Source organism: Paramisgurnus dabryanus, chromosome 6, assembly GCF_030506205.2.
Source record: "Paramisgurnus dabryanus chromosome 6, PD_genome_1.1, whole genome shotgun sequence".
Taxonomy (NCBI): Eukaryota; Metazoa; Chordata; class Actinopteri; order Cypriniformes; family Cobitidae; genus Paramisgurnus; species Paramisgurnus dabryanus.
In genome coordinates this window covers 26,775,037-26,801,281 of record NC_133342.1, presented here as the reverse complement: position 1 = coordinate 26,801,281, position 26,245 = coordinate 26,775,037, and the positions used below count along the sequence as shown (strand labels likewise).

At 38.4% G+C, this 26,245-nt stretch overlaps 2 protein-coding genes across 4 annotated transcripts; one reads left to right on the top strand and one right to left on the bottom strand.

Moving 5' to 3' along the window:
- Nucleotides 1-892: 892 nt before the first annotated feature.
- buc (bucky ball) lies at nucleotides 893-4,073 on the bottom strand. The gene is made up of 7 exons (XM_065276401.1): nucleotides 3,979-4,073; nucleotides 3,804-3,855; nucleotides 3,569-3,724; nucleotides 1,956-3,494; nucleotides 1,777-1,878; nucleotides 1,554-1,661; nucleotides 893-1,485 (listed from the first exon to the last, which is right to left on the bottom strand). The coding sequence occupies exons 2-7, from the start codon at nucleotides 3,808-3,810 to the stop codon at nucleotides 1,454-1,456; spliced, it is 1,944 nt and encodes a 647-aa protein (XP_065132473.1). The 5' UTR covers nucleotides 3,811-3,855; nucleotides 3,979-4,073; the 3' UTR covers nucleotides 893-1,453.
- Nucleotides 4,074-4,542: 469 nt separating this feature from the next.
- rnf31 (ring finger protein 31) lies at nucleotides 4,543-25,710 on the top strand. Of its 3 annotated transcripts, none has more exons than XM_065276399.1 (23): nucleotides 4,543-4,659; nucleotides 5,348-5,547; nucleotides 7,858-8,004; nucleotides 8,084-8,239; nucleotides 8,319-8,375; nucleotides 8,818-8,974; nucleotides 9,436-9,523; nucleotides 9,613-9,758; nucleotides 10,745-10,887; nucleotides 11,722-11,973; nucleotides 12,060-12,374; nucleotides 13,309-13,494; nucleotides 16,008-16,214; nucleotides 16,593-16,766; nucleotides 16,936-17,034; nucleotides 20,312-20,401; nucleotides 20,639-20,753; nucleotides 21,433-21,545; nucleotides 21,737-21,847; nucleotides 22,202-22,250; nucleotides 22,699-22,795; nucleotides 24,867-25,032; nucleotides 25,112-25,710. In XM_065276399.1, exons 2-23 carry the CDS (start codon nucleotides 5,350-5,352, stop codon nucleotides 25,160-25,162), a joined length of 3,117 nt encoding a protein of 1,038 aa, XP_065132471.1. In that variant the 5' UTR covers nucleotides 4,543-4,659; nucleotides 5,348-5,349; the 3' UTR covers nucleotides 25,163-25,710. The 3 variants fall into 3 exon arrangements, with proteins under 3 accessions (XP_065132471.1, XP_065132470.1, XP_065132469.1); XM_065276398.1 differs by having other exon boundaries at nucleotides 9,364-9,523; XM_065276397.1 differs by having other exon boundaries at nucleotides 9,349-9,523.
- The last annotated feature ends 535 nt before the right edge of the window (nucleotides 25,711-26,245 follow it).

The following is a 26,245-nucleotide window of genomic DNA, read 5'->3' as shown; positions in this document are numbered from 1 at the left end:
CTGATCCTATTCCTATGAGCAAGGATAGTGGTAAATTTAGAGAGATCCATCAAATAGACTTTTTAATGTCAAAGCTGTCATTCAATGTGACAGGATACAATGATGCTAGAAACCAAATCAGATGAAAAATTTCTGAGGTCTGTAACATTTGGACAATTTGACACTTTTGGCTTCCAAAAATGCATGACAATGACTGCAAATGTGAATGTTTTTGATAAGAAAATAGGCCTTTGTAAAGTGTATGTAAAGCCAAAACTTCCACTAAAGTACTAACTGTAGGTTAAGTGAAGAGATTCTGCAAATATAAACGGTTGGCAATTTCCTCTAAACTAAAGACTTTATACTTTTTTTTGATCTTGCAAGATCTGGATGCGTAATCCACCCCACTCCCACTCATATTCTTGCATTCTTTAAAACAGTGCTTCCCAATCCTGGTCCTTCAGGACCCCCTTCCAGAAAGTTTTAGATGTCTCCTTAACACCCGATTCAACTTACCAGCCTTATTCTAAAATAGTAAACATGTTTCCCCTAACAAGCTGATGAGTTAAATCAGGTGTGTTAAATAAGGAGACATCTAAAACATTCTGGGAGGGGGTCCTCAAGGACCAGGGTTGGAAACACTGCTTTAAAACAAATTAAAAAGATGCATAAGGCAAAAACATTATACAGAGCACATTTGTTTAAAAGCCCAGCTTTGTGTACTGTATTTGCATGTAGGAACACACAGTGAGGACTAATCTATTTTAGGTTCACCACCAACTGAGAAACTGGAATCATGACAAGTTCCTCACTAATCATCCCTCTTAAATTAAAAACACGTGGATGATGGTGCCAAACAATGCACCATGTAGAGAAGAGAAGAAAAACAATTAAGAAGACCCTTAGACATGGATCAAGTGCAATGCAGATACTTTAATGACACAATAACACTGTACATATACATGTAGCAACATTACACTAGAAATGTTTAAAAATAGCATGGTAATAAAAACAAGACACATCTGGACTAAGAGTGGCCAAATTGTCCACTTTATTTTTTTTAGCCTCCCCCTTATTTTTTTTTAATTGCATCACCCCCCAACCAGCTGCATCTCCAGTGCCCAATTTTTAAGCTGGTCTCAGTGGACCAATCCATGACCATGTCAACATTCAGTGCTCCTCCTGCAATGTCATGCAACATCTAGACCTCCTAGATCAAAACCACATTAGAAAGACGCCAAGTGACCATTGGTTAAAGCATGGTCCAATGAGAGCAGCTCATATAGATTAAGATGAATGCATAGCAATCAAAAGAGAAAATTAACATGCACACTGGAAATGCAGCAAGTTCGATCAAAGTCACATGTTTTTAGTTACATACAGTAAAGAACAGTGTCCATGTGTACATTTCATAGTGAAGTGCATACAAAAGTATTAGGTAATACATTTAAGCATTACAGCAGTGCATAATGGTTCAGTATCTTGTGCCTCTTTTCTTCATAGCACCTGGTGGGACATTACAGATTACACAGACGAATAAAAATTTAAGTCAAAACGGGAAAAACACAACTTACCTCTGCCCCTCTGGCAGTAGGTAAAGTCCGTCTCACAGTCATCATATTCGCTTCTAGGTCTCTGCTGGAGATGAGTTTTACAAGGTGGCTTTCTCAGTGGTGTTCTCCCTTCAAACGTTGTAAAGGCCAAAAATAAGTAGATTAAATATACTTGATATAATATCTGATACAGAATAACAAAAACAATTCAGCTAGATATAAAAGACAACAGTACATATCCTACCTTGATCTTGAGGGCCACTAACTTGCCTCCAGGACCTTGGCTTGGCACCACAGCTTCCCCAGTTCTCTTGGTCAGACACAACTCCCTCTCGCCATAGTCGTTCTTTAAAGAAAAGCCCAACCTGAGCAACTTATGGCATTAAAACTTCAGAGAAATAATACAAAAATATAAACACTCACCAATACAAGGCCTGCAAAAGGAACCCTTTTGAGTTCTCTTATCTGCTTTAGTCAGAGCACCATACTCCTCACAGCACTCCCCTTTAGGATGCACCCGAGCTTGCTCACGTAGCTCAAAGCTCTCCTGGCCCTCACATAGCAGCTTTCTGTGCCTGTGCTTGATGCAGTGATGTCCACACGAGGGCAGTGTGTGCCTGCTGCAGCACTTCCTTTTGGACATCCTCGGAGACTCGCAGTTACTCCGAACCTCTCCTTCAATGTCATAGTCGCAATCTTGATCAGACACCTCATTAGAAAGGTCCCGCTCAGGATGGCTGCAGAGTTCAGCCATTTTGTACATCCCTCCCTCATCCTGCAGGCTTGAGCCACAGCAAGCACACATTTTCTGGCAGACAAAGCAAGATTTTTCAGCACTCGGGAGCTCTTTTCGAGAGCGAACGGGTACGTCGCTGGTTTCAGCCAGTCTGCCACCACCCACGTAAACATGTCCGGGAATGAGATCAAGATCTTCGACATCAGTGGAAAACATTTCATCTCTGGAGGATAGCTCATCTATGGATGGACTCAGAACGCTCTGGCGCTCTTGGGCCACCTGAGGGTAGTAGCTATAGGAATATGCACCACCAATGGAGGACAAGTAATTTTGTTGAGGCAGTAGAGTAGGAGAATCAAAGTACACAAGTGGGTCAATCTCTCGTTCGAGACTGAGGCCAGTCGTTGCTTTGTTGCAGGGCAGGCGAAGAATTTGATATGGCAGGTCAAAATCCTCAGACAGCTTTATCAGAGGTTCTGCAGCTGCCGCAACATCAGAAATATTCTGTACCTGCTCAAAATCAGAGGCCAAGTCACCATGCAAGTCAAGCATCTCCAAATCACAGAGCTCTGTTGGACCTGCAGTGCTTATCATACCGCTACCAAACACGTTGCCAGTGGCACTGGTTGCAGACTTTTCATTTTGGCAGGGCATTTCATCAGAAACACACTGTGGGTGGTCATCATCCTCAAGATCCTCTTCCTCATGGACAGAGGAACTGTCAAGAGGCAGCACATCGGATAACACGCATTCATCCAGTCTACCCTGGCTAGACTCTGCATCATACGCAGAGTCACTGTAGGTTGTGGGCCTGACTTGATTCCCCTGATCTTCCTTGCCTTCCTGAGATGCAAGTTCCAATTTGGACTCTTCATTTAAAGATGTCAATTTCTCTCCCTGAATCACATCAGGTGTAGAGGAAACCACTGCGTTAACCCCCTTGTCACCTGCTTTTTGTTCACAGACCCGAAGACCCTCAATTTTGTCCATCAGTTTGTTGACTGAATCACTAGGATCTGTTTGAACCTCAGTACAGGCAGTCTCCCGCTGCATACTCGGTTGCTGAAAGTGGTGACGCACTCGCAAGTCATAGGACGCAACTGAGGGGAAGTGGGGGTTGAGTCTTCTGTAATCAACTGGCTGCACTGGTGCATGTGGAACCACATACCCTGGGTACTGCATAAACTGATAAGGGGCCATGTAAGGACGGCTAAAGTGCAAAGCAGCTGGAAGAAAGAAAAAAGGTTATTGAAATGGTTGGAAACCACAACATAAGCAATGCCTCAAACATTAAACTTACCAGGCCCTGGATAACCATAGTGTCCATATGGATTCATGGGCCATTGATACATGTAATAAGGCTGAGATGGTGGCTGAACATAGAAAAATGGTCTGGTGTGGTTTACTGGATGGTGAGGTTGCCCAACTCCCATTGATTGTGACGTGTTATTTATTCCTAAAACACAAGAGGAGCTTGATTATTTTACACAGATTATTAAACAACAGGTAAATGATTGAATATAAAAATGGCTTACCTTCCATTTCTTGTGAGGATGAAGTCAGCACAGGATACAAAACACCGCAATACTATAAAAGAAGTAAGAGACTACGATAGATTTAATCAGGTACACAATATCAAAGTCAAGACAATTAAAAACACATGGCAGTGTGTTTTTTTTTAGGGTCACATAAAAATAAGAATTTACAAACCTTAGATGTGATAGTGACAAAGTGGACTTAATTGTGCATAGAGCGAGAGCAACAAACTCTGCAGTTTAAACTTTGCACTTTAGATTTATAAATTTCGAACGCGTTTCCTAAGCGCCACATTAATGTAATTAATGGATGCAAACAGGTGTGTCCAATCGAAACAATTTAACTGCGGGATTACGCAGACCAATTGGTGTACGACATCAAAATAATGCGAAGAGAGGGATTCAGAACTGTGCTTTCGAATCGCTCTCGCGGTAGTGTGATGTCATACGCCGACCTGTGGTGTCTGTCTGCGCAGTGCCGCATGAAGTCAAGAGCATGCGACCTGAATTTAGATTTTTGTTTTGTCGGTTTTTTTAATACCTTACATTTTATCTGTTTATATAAACACTTTAGATTCTACATATTGCTCTTTGTTTGGCATTACACTCGACCTCTCTATCAAGATATTTTTCCTGCTCATGGCTAGCTGAATACATTTCTTTAATTCCTCCTGTCATTTATTTATTAATTTATCTTACATTTATCTACTCCTTCTTTTTTTTTTGTTCAAAACATTTGTTTGGGTGATATTCAAGTTGTGTGTAAGTTCTCACAGCGCCTCTATGCGTTGATGTCATGTGTTTCAGTTTTGGTTTTGCCTGTGAACGAATGGGAACTGGGCTTCTCTGATACGCGGTACGTAGCAAAATATTAATCGACAGCTGCTGCAATGCTCCAAACTATTAAGTTTACTGAACTCTATTAATATATGAATGTTTTGGCGTTTCTCTATACCAACACTAACGAGTTTTGGCGATATTTCGTCCATATTTCCTCAGCATTAGCTTGTTAGCTTACTACTAATCAATATTAGACGTGTTAAACAAGAAATAATGGTTATATTTTTGTGTAACCTAAACGTCTATCAACCTGTGCCGGTTACACAAAATGACGATGAATGTAAAACATCCGTTTATTTAGTAATATGCCCCTTTATTTTAATGTTTCGTTTTGCCTTGGTGTGAGTTGTTATTGTTTCACTTTTCACCTCGGAAGGCTAGCACTTTAGCTCGTGTGAAATCATTTAAATCATGTGGCAGCTCTTTATGTTCATCAGATATCGTTTTTTTATACTCAAGCACAAAAATGATAAATGTATGGTTGGCAGTGTGTGTGGGTGAACCAACCGTACAACGTGTGTTTCTATGTATGCTTCAAACATGCGTAAATCAGTAAACAGCTTTGTGTGATACCACTAAAATTTTACTCTAGACTGAAGTTACAGGGTCAAAGTTTGTTTACTACAGTATGAAAAGCACTGAACTGGATAAACCAGGCCCTGTGTTTTTGATCTTTACCTGTCTCATATCACTTTCACTTTCAGCTATGGCTTCTATAAGTGATCAGCTGGAGGAAGTGAGGATTAATGCTGAACGCAGTTTGTGTTCTCCAGGCTCTGCTCAGGAGATCAGGGCAGGGGTAGTTGCTATGGCCAACATCCCCTTCCCTCCCTCCAGCAAATATCGCTACATAGCCGCTGAAAGCATGCTGACAGAAAACTGTAGTGGAAACAACCGTAAAGAAGTGAGTAAAGGATTAATCCACACGAAAACGTAATTTTGTCATCCCAGATGTATGTGACTTCCTATCTTCAGTCGAACATAATGGACACCAATCACAAAACTAAGGGGTCATGATATGTGTCTTTTAAATATTTTTAGGTGTACTTATAATCTTACTAAGGTTTAGCCCTAAAACATACAAATTTAAGTAATTTATGACCATTTTCCACTCTGTTTTGATTTGTGTGTTTCCCCTTTTAAGAGCGTTCAGCCTTGCACTGTGTCCCACCCACTTCAATGATTGACAGCCTACATACTGCGGCTACTACGCAGTTTACAGATACAGTTTCTCAAAATTAATAAGTCTCACAAGCACAGTGATAAAAGTTTTCATAATTGAAGACTGCAACTTTTTTACTCCTTTAAACATAGAATCGTACCCTTATTGACACTAACTATAAGCACAGATTATCAGTGCAATACCACATGCTTGTGCATAGAGACGTTTCATCTGAAGGACACACAATATCAAAGTTACACACCTGGCCCTAAGTTAACTTCTGGTCTCTGTTTGTTTATTGGTCTGGCTAAACAAACATCTCAAACAAATATCTTCAATCAAAAATAAAAATATTCTGTTTCCTGAAGACGAGGGGGAGACAGCGAGCTTGGATCACTGTATGAAGAGTTTTGTCAGGCAGGCAAGAATTCAAGAATTTGTAGCTAAGATTGTATACATTCATTTTACACAGTAACATTAGTTCAGTTTTATAGTTGATATGCTTTAGCTATGATAATTTACTTTTATATTTTGCTTGTTGTTATCGGAATATCTACTTTATTATTTGTGGGAGTTAAATTTGGGCCACAAAAGTTGTTTGTTTATGTTGTTGCCGCTAAAACCATCTATAAAGTAATATCAGATCTCCTGCTTCCATCTTGCGCGATGTAATTCAAAACTCACAGTTGACTGGGTCATTGCTGGTTGCAAAATAGTATTTTATTAAAATGCATTACCTACAGTTTATTGAATTCTTGTTTAGTCCAAAATAATTGTCATATTCATCAGCACTGACATAACAATACATCTGTTAACCCTTTCCCTGCACTGACGAGTTAACTCGTCAATTAAGAGAAAATGCTTTCCTGCCAATGACATTTACATAAATGCTTTTATAAATAAAAAATAATAATACAAAAATGGATATTGGCTGAAATGTATCTCATTTTTTTAAAGAGCTTTTAATCTGTAGGTTCATGTTTAAATTTGTAAAATGAATTTTGTAGTCACAAATGCTTACAATTTCTGTAATTTCCATTCTCTTATTATGTTTCTTTTTTAAACAAAGCAGGTATTTTATTCATAATTACGTTTAAAATATGTAACCATGTTTTTAATATACGTAAACTGTAGATGTTCACAAGTGTTAATAAGAAATGGCAACGAATTTATGATTTGCATTTCTTCTCTCTAACTGTATCAAAAGCGAACCAAACTGTGAAAAAACCTTGAATATGTGCAGAATCTGGAATTTTGTGTACTGTTACACCCCTAATGACAAAAGTATGATTTTGCAGTATCTAGACAAATTGTGACTTCTTTGAGTCTGTTTAGTTACAACATAATTCCCATAGTTATGTGAAGTGTCAAATATAAATAAAAACTTTTTAACTGAAGAAAGGAAGTCGGACACATCTGGGAAGGCATGAGTGTGAGTATATTATAGGAAATTTTTTGTAAACTGTGTTTTTAATGAGAAATTTTCTTAAGTAATCCACAGGGTTTATGATAACATTACAGGAAACAATGGTTGCAAATGTGTGACTCATGGTTCATGTCGCGTTTCTCATCATGCTTGGAAATGGGGCAATGTTGAAGTCATTTGCACATATAGAGGAAATGTACAGGGTCTTACTGGTCATGTCAATGACCAACATAAAGCTCATAAAAATGCACATTCTTGCGTAATTGCCATGTTTCACAAGAATTTACCCTTTCAGCAGGGTTCAGATTTGCATACCTTAAAGGTGTAGCGGAGGATTTTCTCGAATTTTAGAAAAGAACCCCCTTCTCCACTTTAAAAAAAATGCAAATGCGCAACACTCCTAAATTGACAATTATGAGGACCAATAGTCTTTATGATACACCCCGGAAAAAGAAAATCCTCCGCAATACCTTTAAGTTTATCATCTATTTCTGCTAATAAGCATGCATATAAAATTCCATCCTAGTTCATTTTTACCCACCGTGTTGTTTTTGGGTTTGGATGGTGAAATCAATTTGTGCTTGTTAAGGCTGTTGTGTCATACATTAATATCTTAACCTTTTCAGACCATCGCATCCCTGCAGAAACTTTCCACAGCTCTGAACATATTGGAGAAGTATGGCTCCAATCTTACCAACTCCAACAGGCCAAAGTACTGGCGCACGGTGAAGTACAACAACCCTGTCTTCAGGACAACAGTAGATTCGATTCAGGTGTGTTAAGAGAGTCAGCTGCATCGAACCACACAAAACATACATCTGAAACTTTATTAATTCTGGTATAATTTTTAAGGGTGGCAGGGCAGTACTTAACCTATATGGATACACAAATCAGCAGCATGACGGTTTGAGCTTTTCCGATGATGTTCACGAGCCAGACGTTGAGAAGGTGGCATCAGTGACTCTTGAGGTCATGTGCCTCCGAATGGAGCTGGACATGCTAATTAAGGTTTGAGGCTGTAAAGCATAAGCCATGGTTTATTACATATCAGCTGGCCGCTCATAGAGAGTCTGTTTATTTCCTCCAGGGTGCCCACGGTCATCCAGAGTTCTTCGAAAGGCTTATTCCTTCTCTCACTGTGCAGGTACTGTTGTTTTTTCTGTTATTGAGATTTTGAGAGTAACACCTGTCTATATTAAAGCAGTAAGCCCTGTGAAGCTATGACAGCCGGTTACAGTGATAGAGTAATTATGAGTTTGTGGTTTTATTAGAAGCATTTGACTTTATTCGCAGACTAATTGGCATATTGCATTCAAGTAACAAGAGAGCAATTCCAGGCAGACTGCTCTGTAATATGCTGCTTTTAAATCTTTCTTGCAGTTATTTAAACTAGTCATAAACCGATCGTTCTGTACAGCACCCCATGTAGTCAAGCACAATTATTATTTGGGGTTATTTGAAATGTGGTGTTCACTTTTTAGTACAGGCTTAAATGCATTTTGTTTTTAAATAAAGTACAGATATTCCAGGTAGCATTTAAATTAAATGGCATGTAAACTGCTTATTGTCATATAATATGTGCACAGGATGAAGATGGAATCAGCACAGATGCAATTGCCTTCTCTCCTAGTGAGAAACCATGGGAGAAGCAAAGTCCCTCGCCTGCGTCTACGCCTTCTCAGTCCAAATCTCCATTTAGTCCAGCCCTTCCTCTCTCATCTTTAGTGCCCTCCAAACAGACAGGTGAGGACATCTCATTCACCCACCCACCACTGTATTTCAAATAACGCAGCGTTTTCCTTAGACGTAGAGATAGTCCACCCAAAAATGAAAATGCCTGTCTTGATTTGCTTAGCTCTTATTTTGTATGATTACATTTCTGTGGAACACGAAGAGATGAGGCAAAACATCCTCAGTCATTATTCACTTATATTAAATGTCTAAAGAAAGATATATCAGGATATATAGAAGTTTTCTCCTTTTGTTTCTTATGCAAGAAGTAAAATGACTTGAAGGTAAGTAAATGGTCTCCCGATAATAGTGAATTTTTAGATTTTTGTGAACCATCCTTTATTTAATTTGTATTATTGTCTGTGTGTATTTCATTTGATTAACAGGTAATTTCTCTACAGACAATTGCAGCATATGTGGCTTATTTCCGATCTCTGCTCATTGTCCAACCTGTACTCAACGGCTGTGCACAGACTGTGACAAGCTGTATCATTCCCATTCAGGACGATCTACACACGTCAGAATTCCTGTGACTTCCTCTAAAGCCACAAAAAGGCTTAGGTTAGCCTCAAAGCTTAAACAAAAATGTTCTACTGTTAAATTTATTGTGTATCCTACAGTATGTATAAGAGATGCCTTTTGTGTTTTAGCTCATCATTGTCTACATGGCAGTGTTCATACTGCACTACAGTTAATACAATGCAGCATGTTTTGTGTGAGACCTGTGAGCGACCACGCCTGTCTTCTGCTGCCCCCTCTGTGCAAGAGGAACCATCACAGCCTTCTACAATATCTGGTCAGTCTGAAAATTACAGCTATTCACATTGGTTTTTAAAGAGTTTTGCATTTGTTTCTGTTTTAAAGACATATGTTTTTAAAGGAATAGTTCACCATAATATGAAAATTAGCCCATATTTTGCTTGCCCTCAAGCCATCCTAGGTGTATACTCAACAATAAGGATATGCTGGGCAAGCATGAAGGATGCTTGGTCTATTTGAGAGAAATTTCACTTACCCAATCAGGCCAGTGCTGCATCGTCACAAAGTTTATCATGTGCATGTAACAGGCCTTACCTCTTAAAATATTTCAGCAAAAAAGACGCAAGAGATTACAATGTGCTAATCACCCGCTGTTTAAAAAGTTTTATGTGTGTGGACAAAAAAAGATTCAAGATTCAAAATGACTTTATTGGCATGGTAAAAAAGATCTTTACATTGCTAAAGCATATTCATTAAATAAACACTCACTATTCTTGACTGATTAACTTTTTAAAATTATTAAAAAGATTATTCTATGCAGTATTATTTCACATTTGATTATTTTTTTCAACTTCTGTACCTGAAAAGTACAGTAGCTCTTGTTTAACTGACCTGAAAACCCTGAACCACTGTTTATTTCAATGTATGGTTGTTTTAATGCATTATTACTGACTGTTTATTTTAACAAGATTTGAAATTTATGTGAGATAGGCTAGTAGTTTTTGGTGTCATAATTTTTTTAAGGTTACATTAATCAGGCCTATTTTTTTTGTGCGTTTTTGTGATGGGGCCTATGAAAATTCTGGCAGGGCATGTAAAAATTTAGACAACTCTCCCAACTAGTCCAGGAGACAGGGAATAGCCCTGATACTGATGAGGCTAATTTTCCTTTTGGTGTGAACTATTGCTTTAAAATGTTTATTAGTGTCTTAGCTCATTTCTGTTACAAACTTGACATAAATTAGAATATCAGTGCATTAATTGTTGTAGTCAATATCTAATGTTTTGTAAATTTTCAATTAGAATGGCAATGTAAAAGCTGCACAGTAGTGAACGCAGGCAGCAGCATACTGTGTGAGGTGTGTGAGCGTCCTCGTCTGGCCACCCGGCCACCTGTCGCACCCTCCCGGCCGACCCCCTCTGCTACTGGACTATCGGACAGCCAGGTACCACTTTCCATGTTTCATATCTACTACTACCTTAAACTAAAAATTTGGACTTATTTAGAGGTAATATTATTATAAACATTAGTATTGTTTCATTTTTACCATTCAGCATTAGCCACTGCAGTGTTACCCGAAAAGTTAATATTCCCCAGTACCATTTTACCATTTTTTTTTTACAAATTTGCAAATACTTGCATACTGTCACCACATCTTCATGTAAATGTTCACGGCAAAAAGATAATATATGTAGTACTAGATTAGTGACTGAAATGACGCAAGGAGGTTTTGAATAGCAAAAAGGAGGCCTAAGAGATTAAATCTACAACAACTTGCAGTGTTATTTATAATCAAAGATGAGAGAAGAATATGTTTGGGGGTGTGTTAAACTTTATGTCTTCTAACATGTTTGTAGAGTAAGTATAAACTGGTTGCTTTGTTGGTATAGTTTGGCCAATAAACCTACACTTTAATCACGAAAAGTTTGTGTTGTACACCAGTACAACACTACTCAGAAGTAAAATCATCCCCAGTTCCTGTGGTGTGAACACGCCAAAGCGAGTAGTCCCACAAATTGTTTTAGGTACTATAAAAAGATATCCGCAAAAGGCCTCTATTGTTACTCCTGTGAATTATGTGGACTATTGTTACTGCTGAGTTGATGTGCGTAATGTTTGCATAATGTCCACTGGCTGCAAACAGCATTACAAAAACAATGTCTGATTTTGCCCAGTCTTGCTGCCAACTAAACTGAACTGTCACTATTGAAGAAATGAAATGGTTTGTGATGTACACCATTTTATTGAATTTGTTATTGTTTTTCGTTATCTCTTTCAGTGGGTTTGCCAGTTCTGTACGTACGTCAACCATATGCCATCACCCAGCTGCGAAATGTGTTATCTTTCAAAATCAGATGCTGCCCCATCACCTACTAAACCCCTCCCACTTCCTCAACCTCTCCCACTTCAACCTGCGGAGAACGTCACACCAGTATTAGCCACACCCAAAGCGACGCCCACCGAGGACCCTGATTTGAAAAGACAAAGATTAATGAGGGAGGAAGGGATTAAACTCATTCAGCTGATTCGTGTAAGTTGAATATCTTTTACAGTTTCTGTAGCCTGGAAACATTCTTAAAAGCTTACTAACATCTTCATTGTCTTTGTTATTCTCAGGAGGGAGAAAAGAAAGGGGTCAGCCCAGAGGAGGTTTACACAAGCATGTGTGTGTCAGGGAACAGTAATGTAACACCGTATGACTGGCTGAAGGCAGAATTGCCTCATGTGCTCGATGAGATCTGTGTATTGGCTGCGTCCTGCCACCAAGATCCCAATGCAGTATCAAACGGTTCGGGAGAGAATGAGGGCCAGGATGGACAAAAGAGCAATGATGTGCCTCTGTCTAGAGCAGAAGCTAAACGGGCCTGGCTGGCAGCAGAGGGCGACAATGAAAAGGCTGTAAAATTAGCTCTCAGGAACCGTAGAGCTAAAGTAAGTTTATGATAGAAATTTGAGTGCCAAATCTTAATTTTGATATTTATCATTAGTGCTTTCATTTTTTAAATTGCAATATGAAATGATCCATTGGTTGAATGAAGCAAAGAGCTTATAAAAACGATATTAATTTCGTTGTTATTTATTTGTGAATTCCTAATACTAAAAAAACATCTCTGAAACACTATGGGCCAAAAAACTAATATGCTACATGCTTGTAGTACAGGGGATACAGTATTGGGTTAAAAAGCCGGTCAAGTCAAGGAGTATTATTGTCATTAAAACCATATACTGCATAGCAGTGCACAACATACAGACACTGAACTATATAAATCAGCACACAGCCAAGGACTAAAAAAATAAATTTTGTAAACCTCCTAGACAAATAAAGTGCATGTGTTCAACCATGTACAAAAAGTGACAGTCGAAAAGACAGTGCAAGACAGTCTGTGTAGGCATATGAAAATACTGTAATAACCCAGACTGTGATGGTTTCTAGGGAGGGGGACTAGGAAATGGAAACACTTAATAAGATAAAAATCTGATTTTTCTTGCTGCAATATTGGTTGAATAATCTTCAGTGAGTTTTTTTTCTCTTGTGTCTCGCCACACACGCACATTAACTGTAAATGTAATTTTTATCCTGTCAATATATGACCCGTTATCTATTTACATTAGATTCAATTAAACCTGGATCATTTCACATGCATGCAGCTTTTTCATGTCACAGTTTGTGTTAAAGTTGAATTAATATTGTCAAGTAAATTTAGCTTTGAATTCTTTATATTTCATTGTACATGAATCTGTTAAGCATTATATATAATGCTTGGTAGTATTAACAAAAGTAAAGTTTAAATTTTGCGTTTTATTTCTAGATAACGCTTTTGTATAGTTTGATTTAACACTGTCTGTTTGTGTACGTGTTTGTTAGGTAAAAGAGCTTGGCTTTCTGGGCTTTAATGATGTGGCCCGCTGTGAAGAAGCTTTGCGGCAAAGTGGAGGAGAGGTAAGGGGGGCTCTCGTCTTGCTGCAGCGCTCTTTACTGGAGGCCTTTCATCAGCGCATATGGAGCGATGAGCCGGAGCCTGCAATCGACATCAACCATCCTGATAAACAGGTGCCTGCCCTTTTACTTTAATGTTTCTGCACTGAGAAAACTACATTCTTACCAGTTGCAAACCATAGTTTAAGCAACTCAGGCCCTGTTTATACCTGGTATTAACTCTTTCACCGCCAGCATTTTTCATGATTTTCACAAAAGTTTAATGCCTTCCAGAAAATGCTCCTTTTTAAATATATAAACATACAATATATGAAATAAAAGCACAGACCCTCTGCTTTCAAACAAAAAAATCTGTTTCATCCTACCTTCATGTGTTCTGTTTTTATCACCTCTCAAATATGTGTAGGTTTCATCAAAAAAACAAATTTTGAGCAAAAAGCTGAGATAATTCCATTTTTGTGACGGACTTTTGATAGAGATGAGTGGATAATAGCGGTATTGCAGATTGACGAGATATCTTGTCAATGGCGGGGAAAGAGTTAAGATGCGTTTTGGACGATTGGATCACAAGTGGATGAGAGACACACTTGTCCGTTCGCATGTGGGAGAGATTAAAGGTGGGGTGCATGATTTTTGAAAAACACTTTGGAAAAGGGAATCGGGTCGAGTACCAAAACACACTTGTAGCCAATCAGAGGTAAAGGGCGTTTCTACTAACCAACATTATTGCCTGGATTGCGTATATGTGTGCAGTGTTTCCCACAGGATTTTGAGAGATTGTGGTGGTGATGACGCCACCCACTAATTAGCATATATGTGACGTCATCATGTCGTGTTTCATTTGATCTCGTGTTGGCACCTGAAATATGTTTCACTTCTACTCTTTGATCTGTATCTGTTTTTGATCTGTATTATATATCAAATTATATTTTAAGCCGAATTAAGCTGTTTTAAATAGTGAAATAAAAATGTAAATGGGAATCATGACAATTCTATTTGTGGGGGCCAGTGCTGATTCTGTGGTGAGCCACCACAAATAAATCAATGTATGGGAAACACTGTGTGTGGGGCGGGTCTATCAAAAGAAGGGCTTTCAGAGATCATGCACCCCACCTTTAAGGGTATTTATTGACGTGCACTAATATTATATAAGAATACAGCTGCTTTGGTTGTTAGTAAATATGCTACACAAAGGTTTTTATGGGTATATATATATATATATATATATATATATATAAAATTATACATCTCACCAAAGCAATCCGGTCAAATTCGTTCTGACTGCCAAATACCGAACATGTTTTATTCCTAACTATTTTGGCATTTTTCTTACCGTTAGATAAGTTACATTTTCAGAATTTTCTTTTTGCTATATTTATTTTGTATTATTTAACAATGAAAATTTGTTTTAACATTCCAGCAGACATTATAGGGCCTTTTTACCCCAAGTTACTTCCCTGATCGGAAAGCTGATTTGTTTAAACTGTTCCATTTACACTCGACCACATAAATTAGTCCTGGCTAAATGGATATTAATTTGATTATCTATTTTCCTGCACAAAATGCATTACATATTCATTAGTCCAACTTAAGAAACTTGCAACGATGCTGAAACCCACAGTATAGTCTAATTTTTAAGTTTACGTGAATGTATGCGCACAGACAAATGCACAGCTTTTACTTCTAGATTCACTTATGTTCAGCAGTGGAAATGCCTGTGCTTGGTCAGTCAGGGTCAAGAGGGAGAGAGAGAGATGCAGAGATATTGACAGGAGGATGACAGAGGAAAAGCGCTCAACAAAGCACTTCTATCTTAACAAAATGTTTTTGTTCATAAAAAATGTATTTCTCATATAATATAAGCATTTATCATTGTAGGACTTTACTGGTTCTAGGAAGTTTTTATTACATTCTGCTGACGCTTTTCGTCGTTCCTCTTCTCATCTATAAGGAGTCTCTCGCTCTCCCTGCTTGTGCATTTAGCATAGTACCCAGGATCATATTTGCCACCATGTCTTTCTTATATGCTGCATTGTGTTCAGGATGTCTTGATTTTAAATGATAAATGAAACTTGTAATGCTGCTGCATTTAGGAAGCATGCACACCTCTCACTTTGAAACACAGAAAATAAGTTTTTGGTATTTTCGGCTGACTAATCTGGTAGTCAAACCTTCGACCATGGCAGTTGTAGCCTAGTGGTTAGAAAATCATGCTTGTAACTCGAGAGTTTCCGGTTCGAGTCTCACGGCTGGCCGGTTACCACTGTGGTGCCCTTGAGGAAGGCACCTTACCCTAATTGCTCCCCCGGCGCTTGGATAGCTGCCCACTGCTCGGGTTGCGTGTGTGTTCACGACTTGCATTGCGTGTGTTCACTACTCACTAGGATGGGTTAAATGCAGAGGTCACATTTTGAGTATGCTTAACAAGCGTTTCACTTTTATCAGGTGTAAACAGGGTCAGTCTTATATATAGATTTTTCTTTTTCCTAACACGTTTATTCATGAAACACAAATTTGAGTTATGTCCTGTCAAAGTTGTTATTTATGAAAGAATGTGTTTTCCCCATTTCACAAATGAATTATCTTTGTGTTAACTTAAGTCCTAAGTTTTGTCTGCCTGTGTTTAGCATGTTTGCCGTAGGTTGCTGGCAGTGTATGACCTTCCCAGTTGGGGGCGCTGTGAGCTGGCTCTGTCTTTACTACGAGACCCTGCAGCCTCATACACACTGGAGGATGTGGTTCAGGCCGTTCGCGAGTCACCTGATCGAGATTTCATACGGCGTGTGCTTAACAAAGAATGCCCTATCTGCCTGTCTATTTTTCCTCATAGCAAGGTACAGAACCCCACAACATTTTTTACATTGTCTTTTTTGGGAGAAAGAATGAGGGATGCTTTGAAACTAAAAGTCTACTTTTTATTTTCTGTGACCTGAAATTTCAGTGCATCCCTAGACATTTCTATTTTTTTTTTAATGCACCCTACTACCTCACTGTGTGCTTTTGCCCTTTTTATACATCCTGCACTAATTTGCAGTAAAGTCCCTTTCTCTTTTTAATACTATAATATTTATTCTAAAATGTCCTTATTTTATTGTATTGTACTTGTTACTCTCATTGTCATGCACCAGCACACCAAGGCAAATTCATTGTACATGCAAATCTGCAGTACTTGGCAAAAAAGATGATTCTGAATTCATTGTTTTGCATCTCAGATGCAGTCTCTGACATCCTGCCAGTGCTCAGTGTGCTGTGGATGTTTCAAGCAGCATTTCACTATAGCAGTGAGGGACAAACACATCAGAGACATGGTTTGTCCTGTCTGTACTGAGCCGGACATTAATGACCCTGAGCACCTTAACAGCTACTTCTCTACTCTGGACATACAGGTACTGAAAAAAACGATAAAATAAACAGTACAATAAATACTCCAAGACATTGAAGAGATGGACAGTGCACTATTGGTATATAGATGTACAGCGTCATATAGATGTGCTTCAGACTTCTGTCTGTGATATCTTAAATTATCTCCTTGTGTGTTTGTGTTGGACTGCACAGCTTAGGGATTGCCTTGAACAGGACGTGTATGAGCTCTTCCACAAGAAACTGACTGAGCAGGCTCTCATCAAGGACCCAAAGTTCTTGTGGTGCAGCCATGTGAGTGACGCCTCCTTCACTAGATTTCACTGCACCTCCTCACTGTTTCTTCTGCTCTCATACTCCACAGCTGTAGTGTCATTTTAAAAGCAGCTTACAGTGAGGAGCTGCAGGAATTAGGAGAGTGGGATAAGCAGTGACACTTTTATCAAAGTTGTTCTTTAGGAATAGAGAAATGGAAGGAAACAAATATGCCACATTTTTTCAGGATTTGTCAGTTAGTGATTTATGAGTAATTTTGAGAAAAATATTACATGGTCTTCACGGAGGCTATTCACCAATATGAACAAAATGTGAAACCAGTCATAAGAGTCCATTTTTGGAAATTGAGATTTATATGTTGTCTGAAAGCTGGATAAATAAGCTCTCCGTTGATGTATGGTCTGATATGGGACAATATATGGCCGAATCTGAGGCTGTAAAATTTTTAATATTAAGGATATCGCCTTTAAAATAGTCTAAATTAATTCCTTAGCAACACATATTGCTAATGATAAATATACTTTTGACATTTATGGTAGGAAATTTACAAAATATCTTCATGGAACATGATCTTTACTTAATATCCTAATGATTTTTGGTATAAAAGAAATAATTTTGACCCATATTGTTGGTTATTGCTACAAATATATCCATTCTACTTATGACTTGTGGTTCAGGGTCACATAAATGTACCTACTACACTGCATACAAAACATTTTTTGCTTAAAAGAATACAAAAAATCCAGATAATTTACTCACCCCTATGTCTTTCAAAATGTTGATGTGTGTCTTTGTTCAGTCGAGAAGAAATTAAGTTTTTTGAAGAAAACATTTCAGGAGTTTTCTTAATTTAATAGACTTTATTGGACCTCAACAGTTTGGATCGGTTTCCCAGACAGGGCTTAAGCTATGTTTATACTCGACCGGGTGTGCCTCATAAGTCTTGAAAAGTGAAGCCGCTTGCTCTTTGATTGCCCCCCCTGGTGGCTGGCTGCAGTACAAGTCATAAACCCCGCCCTCTCCCTTCAAACGAACAGGACTCTTCTCTAAATAAAAAAGTTATTTACACTTCCAAGTTCCAATAAAAGTTTCCGAAAGATTGTTTTTGTACTTTCAAGTAGTTGTTATCACGCTGATATATGTTCAATTGTTCATTTTTGTGATTAAGTTTAATTTTAGCTAGTAATTTGATGCTATAAAATGGGGCGTGGTTGAATTGGTCGTGCAAGCGTTTGGGCGGAAGTTTGATACCGCGGCTCCGCCTCTGGCTCCATGGACGATTACTTCTGCGCATGCCTTGGCTCCAAACTGACATTTTTACGTAACATGGCGGCGACCATGTTCGGACATTTTTGGCTTCAGTTCATTACAATGGAGGGAGGCAACGTCGTGTCGTCCATCTTTTTTTACAGTCTATGTACTTGACGCGTCCGCACGGGCGCGTTGGTGCATGCCGCAAAAATGACGTCAATGCGGAGTGGGCGGTCATGCGCGTTGGGTGTGCGAGACCCCATTTCATGCGGAGGTGTGCGTGGCAATTTTTGTAAACCGCGTGCGTGGCTCCACATCCAAAATGACTGAACTCGTGGCGATTCATCCATATACTATTTATTCTTTTAAAATATTCATATTTATATATCAAGTTCTGATGTTAGAAGCACCAAGGTTGTTCCAGCGGACAACTTCTTCTATCCTCTTCTTTGTGTTTGTTTTTGACTTGATTGCTCGCTTCGCCCCCTTACAGTTAAAAAAATAGTACAACAACAATCAGTGGAGGCTAGCGTTACGGACCAAAGCGCGAGTATAAACATAGCTTTATCCTGTTTGAGCTGCCTTAAAGGTATAGCGGAAGATTTTCGTTTTCCGGGTGGATCACCACTGTTATTGGTCATCCCAGATGTCAATCATTCTGATTATATGTTGACGTATAACCGTCGTATGTGCTCGCCTCTAGGTTCGCTTTCTGCACATGCGCACTTTCACGTGTATGTGTGTTGTGCTACGGTTTCAACCATTCATTGAAGGTCGCGTTCTCACTGTGTTTTTTTCAAAATGTCTGAGGGTCGCAAGACAAAAAAGTGTCTACGAATTGTATGACAAGAAGAGAAAGGACTATAAATAAAGAATCAAGACCAGAGTGTTTATGGGAGACTATTTCACACGCTGGCGTGAGCTAAAAGGACAGGTTGGGCTTCCCACTCGAAGTTTCTACTGGAAAGGTACATTTTGTCATGCTATTTGGAGAAATCCATTTAAAATCACTGCTAGTAAAAGTTGATGTAAGCTATGATTAGCGATGCTAGCCCTGGCACAAGTCACGAACCGCACAGACACGGTAAACATATGTCGACAGCAACTTGTAAACAGAGCGAAGAGAAGAACTGAGCTCCTGCATGCTCTCTCTCTCTCTCTGTCTCGTGCACGCGTTTAACAGGCGTTCCCTCTTGGGAGGAGGGAGAGTGTTGCATGTGCATTTTTAAAAAAAATATCAAGGGGCGGTTCTTTTAAATAATTCAGTAAAATCTTCCGCTATACCTTTAATTTAAAAACAACTTGCACTGACACATCTTAACATGTATCAGTGCCATTGTTTTGTCTCAAGATGCAGACCAGTATTGTTTTTGTAAGGTTTGTTTGTAAAAAAAAAAATACTTTAATGTCCTAATATAACTAGGGCCTAGTCCTGGATTAATCTAAACCATGTCTGTCATGGAAACCACCCCTTTACAGTTTAAATGCAGATTACAATTGCAGTTTTAATGCAGCTTCAAAGGGCTCTAAATGATCACGACCGAGGCATAAGGGTCTTATCTGGCAAAACCATTGTCATTTTCGGCAAATGATAAAAAATATGCACTTTTAAACCACAAATTTTCATCTTGCACCAACCATGTGAGGCGTAAGCGCGACCTTACGTAATGCATAAGCACGTCGAAAGGCCGAAACTGATGATGTCCAATAATGTCTATTAAATTGAGAAAAATCCTGGAATGTTTTACTTCTCGACTGAACAAAGAAAGACATCAACATTTTGGATGACATGGGGGTGAGTAAATTTTCAAGATTTGTTTTAAGAAAATTGAGTATTCCTTTAAGAAAAATGCATATGCATCTTTCAGTCACAGACAGCTGTACATGATGGGACCTTTCTAAATATATGATGACATTTATAAAAAATTGTGCACAGTTTGTTAAATAAAGGCGATACAGTTTACATTACCCCACTCTACTCCTACATGACGCCAACAATTGAGGGACATTTATGTTTGCCTCTCTCTCTCTCATCTTGTCACAGTGCTCGTACGGCTTCATCTATGATGGCGATCAACTCAAGGTCACCTGTCTGCAGTGCAGGAAAAGCTTCTGTGCTCAATGCAAAAAACCGGTAACCATGTAGAAAATGATCTATGATTTCATCATTGCCTAGAGGTCAAATGATAGGAGCTGACAAGTGAAAAAATCAATAATATGAATGGAAACTTTCAAATATGTATTAATTTTATTACAAAATACTTTGTGTTTAGTTCATGCATAAAATGCACGCTATACTTTTTAAAATGTTGTTATTGAATGAAATAAATAGAATTGAGATATACGTATGAATACGTGTGTCTGTCTGCAGTGGGAGGACCAGCACAAGGGTCTTTCGTGTGAGCAGTTCCAGCTGTGGAAGCGAGAGAACGACCCCGAGTACCAGAAGCAGGGTTTGGCTGGATACCTGCGTGACAATGGGATCAGTGAGTTCCTTTTTGATCTGCTACTGAAGCCTCTCGGACCCGTGTTAATGCTCTACTAATCCAAATCTGCAGATAGCTAACAGCTCTACTATCACCTCAGAGAAACTAAATATCAAATAACCCTTCCACCACTTTCACTACCAAAATGGACACGAGCTGAATTCATTTTTGTAAACATTTCTTGCTTTTACAGCATGTTTGTTTGGTCTGTTTTGTTTGGGTTTGGTCCGATGGTGCAGGAAAACAAAATTAAATAATAATGTTGAGCGTTTTGCACTTGCAGACTTTTTTATTCTGATTTATTTACATCTCATGAGAATGAGCTGAGTTACTGTTTTTACAAGTTTATAGTGGTGCAAGTCTCGTACGGCTGGATTCAGTTTTTCTGTTTTCTGTCTGCCATTTCATCTTCGTCTTTGTCAATATTTTTGTCTGTCAGTCATTTTATCTGTAGCACTTGCATCAGCACGCTGTGCATGTTTTTTGTAAGAAGACTTTTAGTGCAAACAACGTGAATGTAAGGGGAAGCAGCTGGCTTTTAACAAATAAACTTTTATTAAAACTTTCTGTTTCTCTAAAGTTTGTCTACTGTAAATGTTCTGTTTTTTCTACTTTCATTGGTTTTGTCTGTTTTGATATGTGAGCTAATGTTTTTTTTTTTTGTCTTTTTATGTTTCAGCTTGTCCCAACTGTAGGTTCCAGTACGCTCTGGCCAGGGGCGGCTGTATGCACTTCAGCTGTTCCCAGTGCAGGTATCAGTTCTGCAGTGGGTGTAACAACCCATTTCACACTGTAAGTACCCCTCACGTCAATTCTTTTTTGTTTTAGGATAGTTTGCATTCGTTTGTAGGTCTAAGTGCATGTTATATGGAGTTAAACTGATTGTAATATTTAGTAAGAAGTAGATACATTTAGGCTGAATGTAAAAACAATTGTTCCTGTTCATCCCTTTTCTTCTCATTCTCTTCCTCCTTTTCTGGCAGACGTGTGCAGTGAACCAGTGTACTGTGACAGGTCTGCATGCCCATCACCCCAGAGACTGCCTCTTCTACCTCCGAGACTGGGAGCCTGCCAGGCTTCAGGCCTTACTGCAGGTACACACAGACACCTTGGTATTCCTATCTTTATGAATCCTTTCCATAGACTAGTACTAATGATAATATTCCCTAATTCATCCAATACCTCTGAATCCATTTGAATAGCAGGAATTGAAAAACATGTAATGAAAAGGTCCTGACATTTTTTGCCCATTTTGTAGCCGAAAATACAACATGCACACAAAGTCTCGCTCAAACATGATGTGACGCTTTAACACAGACACACAAATTTCCTCCCACACATTCACACACAAAACACAAGGGTTGGTTTGTGAAACATCTCTTCTTATCTCAAGTGATTTATTTTTGATACTTGTTTGAACGCCACATTGTCTTGTTGTTTTCTTGTAGAATAAGGGAGTGAACTACAACACTGACACTGCTCCTGGAGCACAGACTGGTATGCCTTTATTTCAGAGCATTAAAGCATTATTTGTTTAGTAGATTCTGACTGTTTCAGTCCATCTTATCTACCCGAGTGCTTTTGTAATCTGTTTGTCTGTATTTTGTCTGTCTCTTAATCGAATTTGTCTGCCTCTGTCTTAAAGTCTAGTTTACTTCCAATTTCACTCTTTATCTCAACTGCCCAGTGGAACAAAATTGCTTTTACCATTTTGAAAGTCTAAAAGCCGGACATCATAAAGCAAAGCACTGTTTTCCCACTAAAACTGCCATCCAATTACTGGCGCTCAGACTGCGGCTATATTTGTACCGTGAAATCGCTCTCAAACACACGCATACACCCACTCCTTACAGCTTTATTTCACACCGTGTTCCACTTCTGTCTGAAAATATCTTTCTTGAAAACTCAACTTTCCCCCGAACACAACATTGTAATGTTTTCGCAGGTGTGTGTGGAGTTATCGAACAGAAGGATGAAGGGCCGCAGCCGACCGACTCGGCGTGTGGAGCTCAGACTCAGCCAGGACAGGCTGGCCTCTGCGAGTGAGTTAATATGTTGAATGGTTCCTGTACTCATAAGATTGTCAACTTGGTGTTATCAGTTTTTGTGTCACTTTGAAGAGATTGATCAAGACAACAATAATTACATTTATTGTAAACAGTCCAAAACAGTCCATTGGTCTCCATTGACTTTGTATTGCGAGAGGCTGCCTCGTTGTCATTTTTGACAAAAAACAGAATAATGCCCAAAAGCTGCTGTGTGACAGGATGTACAGCTAAAAAGCAAAAAAAAAACAGAAATACAGTTTTTTTTAAGCTGTCGACCCCAAAAACAAGCGTATAAAGACACAAAAGTGGATACAGGCAACTTTTCATAGTACTACTATTATTAGAACTACGCCCACTGGAGGGAAACATAATTGGCGATCCATTTTTGTGTCTTTAAATGCTCGTTTTTTGGGGTCGACAGCTTATAATAACATATTTTTTTGTTTTTTGGCTTGTTAGTTGTACACTTTGTCACACAGCAGCTTTAAGGCATTATTCTGTTTTTTGTTATAAGCCAGAAATGACAAGGAGGCACTTATTTCTAAATACTGTTTGGTAAAAAATACAAAGATAGGCTTGAAACGGTTCTAATAAATCATATAAAAGTACATAAGTTATTCTAATCACGCTTTGTAAGTTCCAATTCTCACTATTAACTAACTATTATCTACTTTTGCCTCACTATACTCCTAATTACTGCTTATTAATACTGAGTAAAGTAGTTGTTAAGTTTAACTATTTGTAGGAATTGGGTAGGATTAAGGGAGTTGAATAAGGTTTTGCAGAATCAGGCATTAATATGTGTGTCAAGATTTACAAGGCGGAGAACCTAGATGCAGAAGTTTTAACACAAAACTTTATTAACTTTAACAAAAAGGCCCGCAAGGGGGCAAAAGAACTGACATGATATGAAAGAAAACATGGCATAACATGGGACATAACTAACCAGCACAGGACAGCAAACACAAGGACAGTAAATAGGAGAGTAAATGATGAGGGTGCAGGTGACATGAATGAAACAATAATAGGATAATTAACAAGGCGACAAGGGGGCGGGGTCAGGAGACATTGTGGTTTAAAAGTGTATATTTGTTATTTTTCTTGTCAAAAATGAAAATCGTTTCCCTAAATAATACCCTTATGCCTCGTTTTGGATTGTTTATAGTCCTTTGAAACTCCGTTGAAAAAAACTGTTACGTGTTGAGTTAAGTGTTAAGTGTTGGTGTCCATTAAAGTCCATTAAAATGAGAAAAATCCTGCAATGTTTTCCTCAAAAAACATAATTTCTTCTCGACTGAACAAAGACAGACAACATTTTGGATGACAGGGTGGTGAGTAAATTATCTGGATTTTTCTTTTAAGAAAATGGACTATTCCTTTAAGTGCTCGAGTCAATGTGCGCAGGTAATTCTCACAGAACCCGCCAGTCCCAAGCAGAGCAACCAGCTACTTCTCCATAAAGCGCTGCTTGAATGATGGGTTTATTATTTTTCTTGATGAAAAATACAACAACAAAACGATTTCGCTTATATTAAACATCATGTATGTATATTATAACAAAAACGAGTAAGCACGCGGCTTCTGCCATCATCTGGTCAGTCAGCTCGTCTCGCACACTCTGACAGGAATAAATGAAATCTGACACCTGCTGCTCTGTGATGTGACGCGTGTTCAGCTCCGCTGAATTCAGGCAGCAGACACATTCAGTTGTTAGTGTGTTTGCTCTCTCTAACGAAACTAAATTATTTAATAACACGAAAATATCAAAACGACGATGAAAGAAGGTGTCGCGGTGGGCAAGTGAACTAACCGGTGAGAGGCTGAAGCACCGGTAATCACCGTTTCACCGACTATCACAGCAAGCCTAGTCCATACCCAGTATTTAGATCAATAACATCAGAAGTAACTGTAATTAAACTACTGGAAAAACAAGAGTAATCCCTTACATTACTTTAAGGAAAAAGTAGTTAAATTACAGTAACTAATTACTTAGTATCTAGTTACACCCAACAATGATTATAAGAGATACTTTTCAAAGTTAAGATTTTTCCTTTTTGTGTTTTAGGAAGCATTATCGAGAGTACCTGGTTAGCCTCATTAATGGGCATTCTCTTGACCCCGCCCCCCTCTTCAGTCATGAAGAGCTAAATGTGGCCTGCAGGAGATACCATGTGGACATCACACGTGGGGAAGGAGAAGATGATAGAACATACTTTGCAAGACTGCTAAAGGTGGGCAAATTCAGATTTTTTGTAAACCCCCTTATATTTGTATAACTACTAACTTATTCTTTACACATCACATCTACAGAAACTAATGGATGATGTGCCTCTGGGAGACAAGGTCCCTCGCAAGAAGTGAAGACAACCTTTCTTCCTCATTTAACCTGTGCTGACTATTTTGAGCTTAAAGGCTGAGAGGATGTTGAACACAGTGCTTCCCTCTTCTAAATGTGATGGAGTTTCACATATTTGCACACAGTCGTATCGTTTAATCATACATTTATTTGTAATCAAAACTTGATTGATTGATAGTCTGTTTAATCAAAAAAAAATATTTTAGTTGTAATATTTGATAAACAAAAACAAAGAGTTAAGTCTTTGACAGAGCTACAGCGGATCCACTTACAGTATCTCTAAATGCATATATACAAGTTATATACATTTTTAAGGAGACAAAAGAATCATTGAACAGCACTATTTTAAAATGTGTTTTAAGAGTGAACATTTGAAATGAGGTTTGCGTCAGACAGTAGTTCTCATTAAATTAAACTTAAAACTTGACATCTGAAGATCCATTGAGTTTAGTTTCAAATTAAAGGTACAATCAAAATGTAACGGCATGTTCTTTTGAATGTTGGTGTATATGTACATATATATGGGATTATTAAAGATAATTTATAAAGTTAAGTTGCTTCTGCCTTATGAAGTCATTGTAAACAGGATAAAAGGTCAAGTATCATTAGAAAGACAATGCAAGAAAATGATCATCCTCTATCAACTTTACTAACAATCAGAAAGACTCTTTATTACTACTCCATCTAATTTTGTCAAGGTTATCTGTAAGATCAAAGCCATTACAAAACAATTTTGCTTGTCTCTATGTCTTAAAGCCATTTGCAGTGGGGCTGTAGTCAGGGAAACCACTGATCAGCTGCTATTTTTGGTCTGAGGACATTTGTGCAGCCAGATATTCCTGAATGTATGAATTTCATTTTTGAGCAGACACCTTATTTAAGATTATAAATGCGCATGTAATGAAAAAGGTAATGATATTTTTAGCAAGCCATTAGTCTGGGTCATGGAAATTACATATAATTATGCTGATTGGTGCAACTCGTTAGAATTTAGTTTGTTAACGTAAAAAGAGTTTGTGTGTTGCCTTAAAACTTATTTTGATTATGTTGCCTTGCCTTTAGAAATACTACAGTGTAGTACTATACTA

Excerpts from the sequence above, each read along its gene's own strand:
- buc (XM_065276401.1), bottom strand. Across the intron at positions 1,662-1,776 it reads TAGTGGCCCTCAAGATCAAG|GGAGAACACCACTGAGAAAG; the intron begins GTAGGATATGTA and ends CAACGTTTGAAG. Across the intron at positions 1,486-1,553 it reads CTACTGCCAGAGGGGCAGAG|GTGCTATGAAGAAAAGAGGC; the intron begins GTAAGTTGTGTT and ends ATGTCCCACCAG.
- rnf31 (XM_065276397.1), top strand. The coding sequence starts at position 5,350 with ATGGCTTCTATAAGTGATCAGCTGGAGGAAGTGAGGATTAATGCTGAA. Across the intron at positions 8,975-9,348 it reads AGTGCCCTCCAAACAGACAG|GTAATTTCTCTACAGACAAT; the intron begins GTGAGGACATCT and ends TTTGATTAACAG. Across the intron at positions 20,402-20,638 it reads GTGCTCAATGCAAAAAACCG|TGGGAGGACCAGCACAAGGG; the intron begins GTAACCATGTAG and ends GTCTGTCTGCAG.